At 40.8% G+C, this 14275-nt stretch overlaps 1 protein-coding gene across 1 annotated transcript in view; it reads left to right on the top strand.

Annotated features, from left to right (window-relative positions):
- The window catches only part of NSF (N-ethylmaleimide sensitive factor, vesicle fusing ATPase), a 147079-nt gene that overhangs the window by 131045 nt on the left and 1759 nt on the right, over positions 1-14275 (top strand). The window contains exons 18-20 of the mRNA XM_061144283.1: positions 9423-9557; positions 10589-10702; positions 13877-13932. Of these exons, the coding sequence (XP_061000266.1) occupies positions 9423-9557; positions 10589-10702; positions 13877-13932 (305 nt within the window). The remainder of the gene's footprint in view (positions 1-9422; positions 9558-10588; positions 10703-13876; positions 13933-14275) is intronic.

Below are 14275 nucleotides of genomic sequence, written 5' to 3'. Positions count from 1 at the left end.
AATTAAATTTTTTCCTGATGTATAAGTTCTACTGGCAAATGTCATCTCTACAGATAATAAAGCCTTATGACATTTGTTAAATCAGTTTATTCCTTAATGGCCACCTTTTTCTTTGACTTGACATTCTTTTAGTATTAATTATTGGTAAAGCTTTAAAAAATATAATAAATTACTAATGAATTGTGAAACAAGCAAAAAAGTCACAGGGCTGCCCTGGTGGCTCGGTGGTAAAGGATCCACCTGACAATGACGGAGACATGGGTTCAATTCCAACTCCGAAAGGTCCTGCATGCCGAGGAGCAACTAAGCCTGTGCGCCCCAGCTACTGAGCCTGTGCTCTAGAGCCCGTGCTTTGCAACAAGAGAAGCTACAGCAATGAAAAGTCCACACACCACAGCTAGAGAGTAACCTCCACGCTCTGCAACTAGAGAAAAGCCCAGGCAGCAATAAAGACCCTGCACAGCTGAAAAAAAAAAAAAAACCACAGAGGTAGAAATTAAATGAGAAAGAAGAGGAAAAGGGACCTGATTAGAGCACAGGGGACATTTTAGGACATCTTAAGGTAAAAGCAGAGGGAGGGAGGGAGGGAAAGTCTACTATAGATGCCAGGTGAAGGAGTCTGGATTCGCTCATCAATCAGTGATCATTTTAGTTAAGTTTCTAATGAGAGCACCTACAAAACTGTTCCTTTTTGGCACTGAGAATACTGTGGCATGGTCATACGTCTTTATTTTCTTAAATTTATTTAACCTTTTCTCCTCAGAGGTCATAATTCATAATTTCTAGGTGGTATACCTATCTAACTCATCATTAAGAAATCAGCCACTGCTGATAGAATTTTAAGATTACACAAATAAAAATGGATGGCAAAGCATAATGGGAATATCCATGAGGCCTGAACTCTAGTTGCAGCTCCTTCCCTGGATGTAAAAGCTTACCCCGGTTTCTCACCTACAAAATAGCCAGGAGAGGAGACAGGGAAGGAGAGAACTTAGGTAAGCTCTCAGAGCTGCTCTGAGGATAGTCTGATGATTCCATGTCTTTTTCACAAACTGGTACTAAGATATTCTTTAGTATCTCAAAGTGGTCTGCTCTTGTCTTTAGTAATTATTTTAAATTATTTGGGGTGAAGTTGCATATTTCATAGTCAGTGTGCATCATGAATTCCCCTCCCTGTTGACCTCTTTCCTACTGGCAGCACCAGGAGGATGGTTACAAAGCCAGCAGACTAAGAATTTGCTTCAGGGTAAAATCTAATGGAGAGTTTAAGTGTAGTTGTCTGCCTCGTTGTAGCATGATTTATTTGAAACATCCTTCCTTTGGTATTCAACTGAAACATTTAACTACCAAAAAAAGTTACAGACGTTGGAGCATCGAGAAATCAAATACATGCGGGATATGCAAAGAGGCCCCATTGCTCTCATTTCACTGTCCAGACTCTTGGTTGTTTTTAATAGTAGTCAGATTTTCCCCTGGATTTGGGGAAACCAAGAGCTGTAGGAGATGCGTAACAATACTTACCTTGCCAGCTTAAAGTAATGGCTTCTAATGAGTCTTTTCTCTGAGAGTACTCTGTATTAATGAATAGTTACAGCTTAACTTTTGACTATCAATTGATTAGCTAAAAGAAAGTGGTCTGACATCCTTTGCATCTGCTTACATTGTAAATGAAGCATACATGCCATTCATTCTAGATTGTTTTCTTAAAAACTTGTTGATACAGTATTCAACACTTGGGACTCAGAGATATAGACACTGTAACTGTAGGTACTTATTTTCCTGTTGAACATTCCAGTATAGTGTGTGTTATTCCAGGACCAGAAGGGAAAATGTAACAGAGAAGTGGAGGAGTGATCTGTGGCCCTTGACACCTACACTGAGATCACCATTCATTCATTCAACACAAGTGTATTTAATGGGTCACCACGTTCAAGGCACTATGCTAGCCCTGGACCCATCAATAAAACCAGACAGACACAAGTCCTCACAAGGGAAGACCAGAAATAAGTAGAATAAATGAGTTAAGTATATAGTATGTTAAAAGGTGATCCCTACTGTTGGGGGAGGCGGATAGAGCCTGATAAAGAGAGATGAAAAAGGGTCTTATGGGAAAGGTGGGCCTTATGGGAAAGGTGACACTCAAGCAGAGCTCTGACTCTGAGGCAGAGAACCACGTGGCTGTATCAGGGAAAAGCATTCTCAGCAGAGGGAACATGGGAGTGTCTTTCGTGCACCAGGCATTCTGTGCTCTGAACCGCAAGGACGGAGATTAATCAAGCATGGCCCTGCCCCCAGGGAGTCGACAGGCTAGAAACAAGATTCAGGCTTGCAAATAAATGTAGTGGTAAAGTTGTACAAGCTCTATGGTAAGTAGAATTTTTTTCTTTTAATCTACATTGAACTAAATTAAAATATGAGTTGTTACTCCCATTTCAATAAGGAAACTAGTATATGGGATGAACTGAAGCACCTCTTATCAGGAAAGCTTCGCAGCCTCTGCCCTGAGCTGATTTCTCCTTTGAGTCGCTGCCTCTCATCAAGGCGCCTCACTCTTGCCCGCTGCCACCACTGCTTCTGAGGGGTATTTGATCTTTAGCTTTAGGCCTCGTCTGGGCCTCGCTGTCACCCTAGCTAAGCTGAAGATTGGAGCACTCATCTCCCCTGAACAGAGTGCATCTTGGCCCTCTGGAAGAGTGTGCTCTCTCGGCATCTTGTGAGGCCAGTGCCCTGCCTGCCTTGTTAGAAAGAGGAATTCTCAGGTGCCCAGTGCTCATCCACCTGACCTGAGGTCACAGACTCCTGACATCCCAATCCCAGGCAGAGGACAACTTTTCAGGTTCCTCTCAAGACCGTCTCACTTCCTTTCCTTCCTGCCTCCCCTGACAGTGATGGCAGAGGTCCCCATCCCCCAAGTATCCTCACCTCCTGCTCTTCTCTAAGAGGTAGAAATAGGATTTGTAATCCCATTTTTATGGTTGAGGAGGAGACAGATGCTGAGAAGTTCAGTAATCTAACCCACATCACCCAGGTGTGAATGACGGAGCCTGTACTTGTTCCATGGCACCAAGCCCCTATCTGTCAGGGAACTTGCCTCTCCTCCCTTGCTTTCAGCCCACCCCGGGCTTGCATTTAAAAGGGAGGCATGTGTGTGCATCACTGATGAAAAGATGCAGGTCCTCCCTGGGCACACATCCTCTGAGACCTTATTTCAGAGATGGCCTTCTCATAGCAGCCCCCTCAGGCCTCTGGACCGCCCGGCATGAGGATCATCTTTCTCTTCATCACAGTTCTTCTTCCTCCAGCACCTTCTTTAGTTTCTTGTTGCTTTTTATACTAAACTTCCTTCCTTAGTTTAGTATTCGGAGTCTTCCCTTTTTTTTGGCTACCTACTCCCCTCTGCTCTAGGAAGACTCTGTTTTCAGCCCTTAGTGCTCTAGCTCAGCTGCTTCCCCCACCCACGGGGGAATTAGGAGACTCCTTCCTTCTCCTCCAGGGCCTCCTCTTCACCAGCGTCTCTGTGATACTACAGGAATCTTCCCAGAAGACCCTCTGCCAGTAAAACTGTGCCCCTGTACCTTTACTCATTCGTGTTTGATGGTGTGTTCCTTGGTCTCTGAATATTTACTCACTCTCCCCAGCTGGATCGTACTCACTTTGGAGGCACAAACCAAATCTCTTAATTCCATACATACTTGAACAGAGTCAATTCGTGTTCATGATCTGATCAGCTAATCTATTTTATCTTTTACTTCCTGGGCTTATAAATTCCAAATTCAGAGAAACTTCACTTTTATTTACAAAAGCTTCAAATTCTAACAACGAGAAAATAAAGTTTAAGGCTCCCGACACACTCACTTCTTAATCCATTTCAGGGTTTCCAATTGTTCCCAGTTCATTCTTCTCACCCAGGGTGTATTGCCCTTGCTCAGCACTGAATGATACAGAAAGAATTGGCCTTTCTTTACTGCATAACTGACTTTACTTTTGTTAGCAGGTTAAAATCAGCCCTTCCATTTCACTGCAGTATTACATTGGTGGCATTTTTATTTAAGGGAGAGGAAAAAAAAAAAGCTTTCTTCCACATGAACTTTTGTTACAAATCAGTTTATTGGGGCCAATCAATGGGCAGGACCTATGAAAGGGTGTGGATTATCTGGTTAGTCCTTTGTGTGGCAAAAGGCTTAGATACTGCTTAGTACTTGGCTCATTCTTCATCATGTAAAGAAGTGTTTTTTTGAAGGATCAACACCTGACTGAGCCCTGCCTTTTTCATGGTAATGTTTTCACCTGAGTTGCTTCTTATAGTAGTAAGAATTAGTTAACTAATACTTATTTAACCTTGGAACAATGTTTATCATAATCCGATTGGCAGATAGTCATTTTATTTAGGCCTTTTCTTTATTGCATCAGAACTGGAAAATCTCAGGAAAGAGTATTCTGGGAACAGTTTTTTCCCAAGTAAGTTATATCTCTGCCTCTTTTCTTCCCATCAAGGGGCATGTTTTGGCACTATAGATTCAGACTGGTAGCCACACATTAACAAGTTGTATTTCTCTTTCTGGGTTGAGCTCTACTTCTGTTTTTAAAGCCGGCCTTCCCACCTCATGCTGCTGGCAACTTTTTCTCCAGAATGTTCTCCAGTGTGATTTAGGATATTAAATATATTCAGAGCTGGTTTTTCATGATAAAGCTGCCTCATGAGTACTACCACTAATTAATATACAGAATGACCCAGCACAATTTAATTATTTGGTAATGTTTTTCGGTGTTTTCTTGAAGATGATGCTTACAAGTCAAGGCCCGAACTTGCCTGGGTCATGACCTCTCTGCAGTGTTTGCAGTCTTGTTAAACAAGAAGAAAAGCAAAACATAAATTAGCGTCTCCATTATAAGTTGCTCCACATTTCCCAGTCTTTCAACACTCTGAAGCACATAGTCACTGGTAATATAAGACAGAGTTTCACTAGGAAAATGGCCATTCAGCTTTTAGAATGGTTAGCAAGCCATTCTTCGAGGGCCAGTGTTGTCTTCTGTAAGAGAGGAGCAAAATGAGAGAGCCTGAATTAGCGACTTAGGAACATTGAAAACCTAAAGAAAAAACAGCAAAGTAACAGTTTTTTTTTTTTTTTTAATATTGTTCTTTTTTAAAAATATTTATTTGGCTGTGCCAGGTCTTAGTTGCAGCATGTGGGATCTAGTTCCCTGACCAGGGATCAAACCTGAGCCCTCTGCATTGGGAGCATGGAGTGTTAGCCACTGGACCACCAGGGAAGTCCCAACAGTTATCTTTAATTATAATGAAGATGTACCAGCCTATGTGGTTTTGAGATAAGTTCCCAAGTTTTCAGAATTTAATGTTGAAAAATAGCTTGAATGTAAAAAGCACCACTTTACTGTTACATAGTAGAAGTTTATATGTCTTTAGTTAGTGTTAGTCGCTCAGTCGTGTCCGACTCTTTGCGACCCCATAGACTGTAGCCCACCAGGCTCCTCTGTTAATGGGATTCTCCAGGCAAGAATACTGGAGTGGGTTGCCATACCCTTCTCTAGGGGATCTTCCCAACCCAGGGATCGATGTCACCTGCATTGCAGGCAGATGCTTTACCATCTGAGCCACCAGGAAAGCCCTTTTGTGTCTTTCTGTGTTCTTAATTACCCCCTGACATCTCAGTTTTTGTTATTTTGCCTTTGGATTTATCTGTTTCTGCTCCTTCAGACTTGGAATGCCCTTCCCCTTCATCTCCAAGTCAACCCACTCACTTGTTAAGACAGTTCAGATATTGTCTGGAAAGGGAGATGTTTCTCTGCCACACATTTCTTCTCTTCCATGACATCCTGTACCTTTACCTCTACCTCTCCATATTGTATTCTAATGATCTCTTGTGTATCTGTCTCTCTCTATATGTAAGGTCTATTCCATATTCATCCGGAAGCTTGGTAAGGGTCTGTTGACAATGTGTTTGATTTTTGGCGAGTTGATTTCTGGAATAATAACAATGATTACCCTTTAATCTCTATACTTCATAGGTATATTTCTCCCTCATTGTCTTTGCACAGGCACTTGATATGCCAATTACTGCTTATACCAGAAAGCCTCAACTTTGTTTCTTTGATAGGCCGTTGTTTATGTTCTTATAATATCTATTCTTGTCACAATAGATGGACAAAAACAATCAGTTAAGACTGAGAAAAGCTAGCATGCCTTATTAGCAATAGTGGTCTAATATTGACAAAACCCAAAGTGTAATTGTTTTGGCATCTGATCTTCAGTTTCTTTTGAGAAGGAAATGGCAACCCACTCCAGTACTCTTGCCTGGACAATCCCATGGATGGAGGAGCCTGGTAAGCTACAGTCCATGGGGTCGCTAAGAGTCGGACACGACTGAGCAACTTCACTTTTACTTTTTACTTTCATGCATTGGAGAAGGAAATGGCAACCCACTCCAGCATTATGCCTGGAGAATCTCAGGGATAGAGGAGCCTGGTGGGGTGCCATCTATGGGGTCGCACAGAGTCGGACACTACTGAAGCAGCTTAGCAGCAGCAGCAGCTTCAGTTTCTTAAAATCTTTAATTTTCACATAATAATTTTTTTATTCCCTCATTTATTTTAACGCCCTGAGTTTCTGAGATCTGAGAATAGGTTGAATGATTGAATTAAAGTCTTATCTGTGGGATGAGTGTATATCATAAATCTAGTGACATAGTTTAAAGTCCATTCTTCTTCCATTTTCCAAGTAAACATTTTTAAAATGTGTTTTTCTTCATGAAGAAAAGGCAGTATACAATTTTGGATTCTGGATTTGGTTTCCATTCTTGGTTCTATCATTTATTAGTTATTAGACCTTAAACAGATTAGTCAAATCTATAAGACTTAATAGCTTCCACAGTAAAGTGGAGATAATACTGATACTTAATTCTTGGGAGCATAATGGACACTGCATGAGAGGGATCTAAAAAGGCACGGTGCTGCAAACAGGAGTGAGTGGGCGTCGTCATCCTGAGTGGTGAGATACCCGACCCCTTCCCTCATGGATTCCCGCCAAATATGTTGGAAAGTAGGCTGTGTAGCCCTCAGGAAGGAGACTGAAAGATTCTCTGGGGAAAATGTACACATCCTGACCTTTGAGGGACCCCCAGTAATCAGCCCATCTTACCATCCAATCGTGAAACCCTCAGACTCAGAGCTTCCAGTTATTAGTTTAACTCTTAAATATGAATAGTCATCCAACAATCACCAGGCCCTTGAAGAAAACCACCAATGAACGAATAAGGGGGGAAAAAAGGAGCTCAGAGGAAACAAAGACAAAGCAGAGAAAATAAGAAAACATTTTTAAAAATTTGCAATATTCACAGAGATCTAAAATAAGGTAGTATCCATGAAATATAACAGTATGTGATTTTTATTAAAAAAAAAAAAAAAAGAAATGTTCAGGAAATAAAGAATGACTTCCCTGAAGGTTTATAACTTACAGGACACAGAGATAAAGAAAAGGTTTTTTAAGAGTTAGAAGCCATGAGTCAGAAAATCAAAATGGCATCAGTCTTCTAGTCAGCAGCACTGAAAATTAAAAGACAATAGAACAATGACTTGATAATACTGAGGGGAAAATTATTTCTAGCCTTATTGTCTATACCTAGCCTTACTATCGAGTATGAAGTGTACAATATTAAGGATGGAATAAAGGCATTTCCAGGTCTTAAAGTTTTTACCTCTTATACACTTTTCCTCAGGAAACTTTTGAAGTCTGTGTACCATGGAAGAGAGGGAATAAACGGGGGGCAAAAAAAGGAGGGCTAGGAGACATGGAATCTCGGAGAGGAGAGAAGAAGGTTCTATAGCTATAACTTGTGCAGGCAGCATAGAGAACAGTCGGTTCAGATTGAGCTCTGGGAACAGAGGACTCCACGAGGGGAATGCCTTCAAGGAAAAACACCCAAGGGGTTTCTCTGATGGCTCAGTGGTAAAGAATCTGCCTGCCAATGCAGTAGACACGGGTTCAATCCCTGATCCGGGAACATCCTACATGCAACAGGGCAGCTAAGCCTGTGTACCGTGGCTATCGAGCTTATGCCTAGAGCCCGTGCTCTGAAGCGAGAAGCTACTGCTGTGTGAAGCCCATGCACCACGGCAAGAGAGTAGCCCCTGCTCGCTGCAACTGGAGAAAAGCCCTCATGGAGCAGTGAAGACCCAGCACAGCCAAAAATAAATTAAATAAATAAATAAAATTTTAAAAAATACACCCAAAACTTTAAAATTCCCTAACATGTTTGGACATACTGGCATGATATTTGTGGCTATATTTGTTTGGGGATGAACTTGTGATAAGTACCTGATAAACTAAGCAAAGGGGGAAAATGGCAATTATTAACTTTTAACAAGAGCAAAATGTTGCCCAAGAAAAGATACTACATGGCTTAACCATAAATCATATTTATATAATCATAATAAATACTGAGTATAGATTTAACCAGAGATTGTGAAATAATTATATTGGAAGGATGAGAAAAGGGACCTATTGGAGGTGCAGGGTTAGTGCAAAATTAGTATTAAATCTCCATCTTCCATAATAGGAATTCAGGAAATAATATTTAAAGCCAAAAAGAAAGATCTAAAAATAAGCGAGTGCTATTGTTATTTAAAAATAAGTAAATACAAGAAAAACCCAGAGAGTAGAAAATGGTTGCTTCTGGACTGTGGGAATCAGGAATGGTGGCCTAAGCCTGGTACAGTTTTTAAACATTCCTTGTTATATTAGGGGGCTAAAAATTAAAATGAAGTTAAAAACATTAAATGAGACAATTATATGAAACATATAGCACCATGCCTTTCACTGCTGCATAAATGTAAACAATTATTATTATCCGAGGACCTCTCCTAAAAAGCATTAATAAAGTCTTGCTAAGTGGGTGGCAAGGACTTTCACTCATTTTTCCCCCACCCCAACCATACATATGTTGAAATATGTGTATATTGGCTGTGGAGATAAATTGCAGACATATAGTAAAGTATCTTTCTGTTTGGTTTGTGTATTTTCCTGATTTACTGACCCGGGATGTTACTGATGTGGATGAGGAGAAAGAGCAGTTGCTTCTTTCTGAACCACATGCTGAAGAAAGTGTCGCTTTTTCTGAATCATGTTGTTGATAACATTTTTAAAATGATTTTTCAAGAGACTTCCCTAGCAGTCCAGCGGTTAAGATTCCCCACGTCCATTGCAGGACAAGAAACTTAAGATCCCACACATCGTGTGATGCGGCCAAAAAGAAGATTTTCAAGAGGATAGTTCTGAATTTTTTCCTTCTATTTTGCCTAAACATTTGCATTTCTGCAATTAAATAAATGAGTGTTGTTCAGGCTTAGTCTGATTTCCTAATAAGTTCTTTCCTTTGTGTTTTAACACCTTTTCTCCCTATGATCAGGGTCGCAAGCTTCTTATCATCGGGACCACGAGCCGCAAAGATGTCCTTCAGGAGATGGAAATGCTTAATGCCTTCAGCACCACCATCCACGTGCCCAACATTGCCACAGGGGAGCAGCTGCTGGAGGCTCTGGAGGTGAGGATGAGGGAGTGGAGTGCACACTGCCCAACAAAAGGAGCTACGGGTGCCCCAGGCATCGCACCTGGTGTTTAGTTCTGTGTTAACACAGAATACGGAACCCAGGATACACCTCCAGTCACTTTCAGGAATTAGAGGAAAAAGAGAAATACAAGTCAGAGTGAAGTAATTCTTCATTCCTCGGTGGGAGCAGCATGCAAACTGCCAGGAATGAATTACTCTGTGCCCAGCATGACTAATGCATAGATTACATGGGCCAGAAGCTTTGGGTAGAGGGAGGGAAGTAGAATAATCAATATATAGAAAATTCAGTTCTTCATAGTAGCATTCAATGCATTTACTTGCAGTTAATCAATTTGAGCAATAATTAAAGCCTTGAACCTTTTTATTAACAAGTTCATAATATGGAAATATTTTCTTTTTTGAGGATGACATAGTCTTTAATTTTTTAAAAAATGTATATCCTTTATTAAACTTTTGATTAATATTAGTGTTCACAAATGACTTGATGAAGTGTTAAGAAAGATTATTTAGTCACTTGTCAGCAGCGATAGAGTCAGGAAGGCATCTTAAAATCCTCAAGACCTGTACAATTGGGCATATTCCCAACGAAATAGAAGCTATATGATAAATGTTTCCAGCTTACCTGTTTGAGCAGTTTTTGTGCCGAGGTTGAGTGAGAGAATTAAATTTAGTCTGCTTTGACATATACAGATTATTCTTAGAATGGAATGTTAAAAATTTTAACTGATATTTATTATGGATTGGAGCTATTTTTCCCCCAGCAAACATACCTCTAAATTATACTGAAGGTCCATAAGAAAATAGGGTTTAAGATTCCAGTTTTCATTTTCATAATTGCACTTAATGGATTCAGAAAAGTCAAGTTGGGTTTTAAAATATGAGAGAATTCTGTCAGGTTGAACCAGTCAGGACGTTCTTATCACTATTCTTTTAAGGGTAAATGTGGGAATTAATGTTGTTTATGTCCTTATATAATGCTTTCCTTACTTTTATTGTTTTCGTAGCTATTGGGCAACTTCAAGGATGAAGAACGCACCACAATTACACAGCAAGTCAAAGGGAAGAAGGTCTGGATAGGAATCAAGAAGTTACTAATGTTGATTGAGATGTCCCTGCAGGTAAGATGCTTCCTTCTCCATATAGTTCAGACACAGAAGGTTCACAGTATTATCCCAACAGGTGTTATCGTTCTCTCTCACTAAGGTTTTAAGTTGAAAGTCTCCTATATTATTTCCAGAGTCAAGTTGGTGTTAGTAACCTGTTTCTGAGATCAAACAACAACTTATTGGTACTTTCTTTCCTACTTAAAATTCAAAAATAGGAGAAAAGATGATAAAATTACATTTTTTAATTTACGGAGTCACTAGGTTTTACAGTTAGAAAGGACTTGAAAGAACAATTCCTGCCGCCCCCTCATTTTAGAGGTGAGGATCCTGAGAGTCCCACCAGTTGTCACTGAGTTAACCAAGGTCGCAGCTAGTGATCTAACAGGGTGGAGGGGGAAGGACCTGGCATTGTCCATCAGAAGTCAGGAAGCAATGCGCAGACATCAGAGCGGGCCTGGGAGACTGTCTCAAGGGACAAGGTGATTGAGTGTAGAGATTAGACAGAGGCTGTATATATTCTCCCCTGGCAGGGCTCCTAGAAATTTCATGCAAACTACGGTAGGGTTGAAGCATCCAGGATCACATAGAAAACTAAGCCCCAGGCTATTGCCTGGGCAAAAACAGATGAAGCTTCTTTGAGACCTTCTCACGTCTACCGGCACCTTACCTTTCTTCTTTGTGTAACCCCACCGCCCCCCCACCTGTGCCCATCCTGTGTCTTCTTGTCCTTATCTGACATACTAGTCAGATACTAAATGTGTCGCTTCCAAGCTGTTTGAGTTCAGGGATCTTGCCTGTCACTCACTACTAAGTCCACAGCTCCTGGGACAGAGCTGGACACATAGTCAGGCCCTCAGTCAATTTCTGTTGAATGAATCTCTCCTGGGTCCTCAGTGGACAGACTGGCTGCATTCTGAGCATCATGCATTAACGCTCAGTCCTGTTGTTCCAACAATATGAGCTGTGGGTGGCACAGGTGAAATTTATTTAATTTACTGCTGAAATAGGCTCTTCGACCAATAACAAATTGCAATCACAAAGTGAACGCTTTTTTAATCTTTGCTGGTCAGTTTATTTTAAAATTGTGGCTTTCAGAAACCTTCAGCTGGACTATTTTTAAGCCAGTTTATTTCTGTTTTTCCTTATGAGTAGTAAATTAAAGTTCCAGACTAATCACTCTGCTGAGGATTATTCTTGGTAAAGGTGCACATACATTTGTATTGGCTCTTTCCTTGGAAGAAATAAATCTGTCAGACAGTCAGCTCTATGCTTCATTTCTTTAAGTTTCAGCACAACTTTTTTTCAATAATTGCATAGAAGAAACTATGTGGGTTTTTCTCCCCAATCCCTACCCCTTCCTCTCTTCCTTTGATGCCCGCAGGTCAGTGATCAAGTTAATGCCTCCTCTGTTTGTGGGGTGGAAAGTGAGAGTGGGGCACTCAGACCTAATCTTCAGCGACTGACACTTCATAGGCCTCTGAGTTTGAACCCCTTCACGTCAAATGGATTTCGTGCAGCTGAGTGAATTCTCTTTAGATCTGCCTTAGAGAGACCGGGTCTCAGTGAAGAGGCATGTAGTTTAGCCGAATATAAGTCATGTTACCTCTCTGTTCACCATACACAATTCTGTTAAAACTTGCACAGTGCTGAGGATCTGCTCTGACTGGATGTCACCTGAGGGAATAAAGTCATTTATCTAGATTACTTTTTTCCTCCCTTTCCCTTGACTTTTAATTCCATAGCTACAGGCAAGTCAGTAAGTTGTTGCTCACACATATTAAATATGTTTAATGGGCAAAGACCTGCAAGTACTGACTACAGCAGAGCTCCAGCCAGTTCCTTTTTTTTTTAAAAAGAACTTGACAATTGATTCATATGTAATTCTATTCCCAAAGAGGAAAAATGTTGCTCTTGTTAACTATTCACACTTTTTCTTAGTCCTTTGTAGTCTGACCTCTTAACTTTGATACATTCAAAACTTGGATTTTTTGGGGGATAGAAGAGAAGAAATCTTTAAAAAAAAAAAAAGTGGTTGGAGGGGGGAATCCAATTGCACATTTACCCACAGCTGCGCCGAGCATTTGAAAGCTATTCCTGGAGGGCAGGGAGTTCCCTCTTGGGGAACAGACTCTTGCCCTGGAACATTTTTTCAAAGTTAGGTGTGTTTCTTACAATAAAAATTCATCTTCAGGAATTAAAGCTGTTTTTAATGATCATTTTTTTTTTGACAACTTCACATCTCTGGTAGACCAATGAGAATAAAACAAAATTAAGCAAATTCATAGAAATATGAATATGAGGAACTTCCTTAGTGGTCCAGTGGATAGGACTCCATACTCCCAAAGCAGGGGGCCCAGATTCCATCTCTGGTCAGGGAACTAGATCCCACATACCTCACCTAAGACCTGGTGCAGCCTAAACAAATAAATAAATAAAATTAAAAAGAAAGAGAAAAGATATATAGTGAAAAATTTTTTAAAGAAATAGGAAATGAAAATGAGTAGGGATAATTAATAATAGCAACCCAGACCCTACAACCTGAGTGAGAACTGAGCCCCCCATCTTTTCTTAGACTCACAATGCTGTTCTCAGTCCCAGGAGACCTGGATTATCCAGAGAGCATGTCAGAGGAATCAGTCCCACTGATTTTCTGTTTTAGTTTCAGCACAACTGTTATCGTTAATTATGAAGAAAAAACTATGCCAGGCACACCAAGACTAAGAAAAGCTAAAGAATCACTCATATAGAGTTAAGAGGCTATTTTTTCACTGTTTAATCAGCATCAATTGGCTTCTTCCATTTTGGTCCCACTTTTATGCCTTGGATGAGCCCTATGAATTGGATGCCATTCGCACCCCCGTGAATGGCCAGCCCTGCTCTCACACCTGCTTCTCAGGGCCACCTCCTCACCCAGCACCAGCTAAGGGGGCGCTGGGCTGAGGTGCCTGTGGATGACCTCATGCATAGCGATTCTCTGTGCTCCAAAATCCTTCCTCACTTCCCTTGAGTGACATAGTCCACTTTGCTCTGTAGCAGACTCCTGGTTAAGGAGCAGGTAACACATTTCCGTGGCTCACCAAAGCCCTGAAAAAGTATAAAACCAGTCATTTTCTTGGCATGAAGTAAGTGCATCGTTGTTAGAGGGCACCACTAACCTGTCTTCTTTATTGCTTCTGATGTATTTAGATGGATCCCGAATACCGTGTGAGAAAATTCTTGGCCCTCTTAAGAGAAGAAGGAGCGTAAGTACATATGACACGAGACCGCCAGCCAGACTCCCTGGTCTTGTAAACCCCTGTGTGCCTGTTCTAAGAGTGCTATACAGTGCCTGTGAATTTGAATTCTCAACCTCTCTTGGACAACTTTGTTTCCATTTATTAGAATTCTCCGCTGTGTTGTAGGTCTAGGAGACCCAGCAAGGAAGTGGGTTGTACTGTTGGTTTGCTCTCCCTGTCCTGCTTCGCAAAACTTCCTTGTCACAAGGCAGGAAAAAGCACGATGGTACATATTTATTGGAACCTGCTTTTAAATGCATGGAGTGTAAACATTTTCTTTTGTGAAATGCTCTTCTAATGGCAAATGCAT

The sequence above is a fragment of the Dama dama genome, chromosome 5 (genome assembly GCF_033118175.1).
Source record: "Dama dama isolate Ldn47 chromosome 5, ASM3311817v1, whole genome shotgun sequence".
NCBI classification, from domain to species: Eukaryota; Metazoa; Chordata; class Mammalia; order Artiodactyla; family Cervidae; genus Dama; species Dama dama.
The sequence above is the reverse complement of the archived record's forward strand: the minus strand, read 5'-3'. Positions and strand labels throughout refer to the sequence as shown.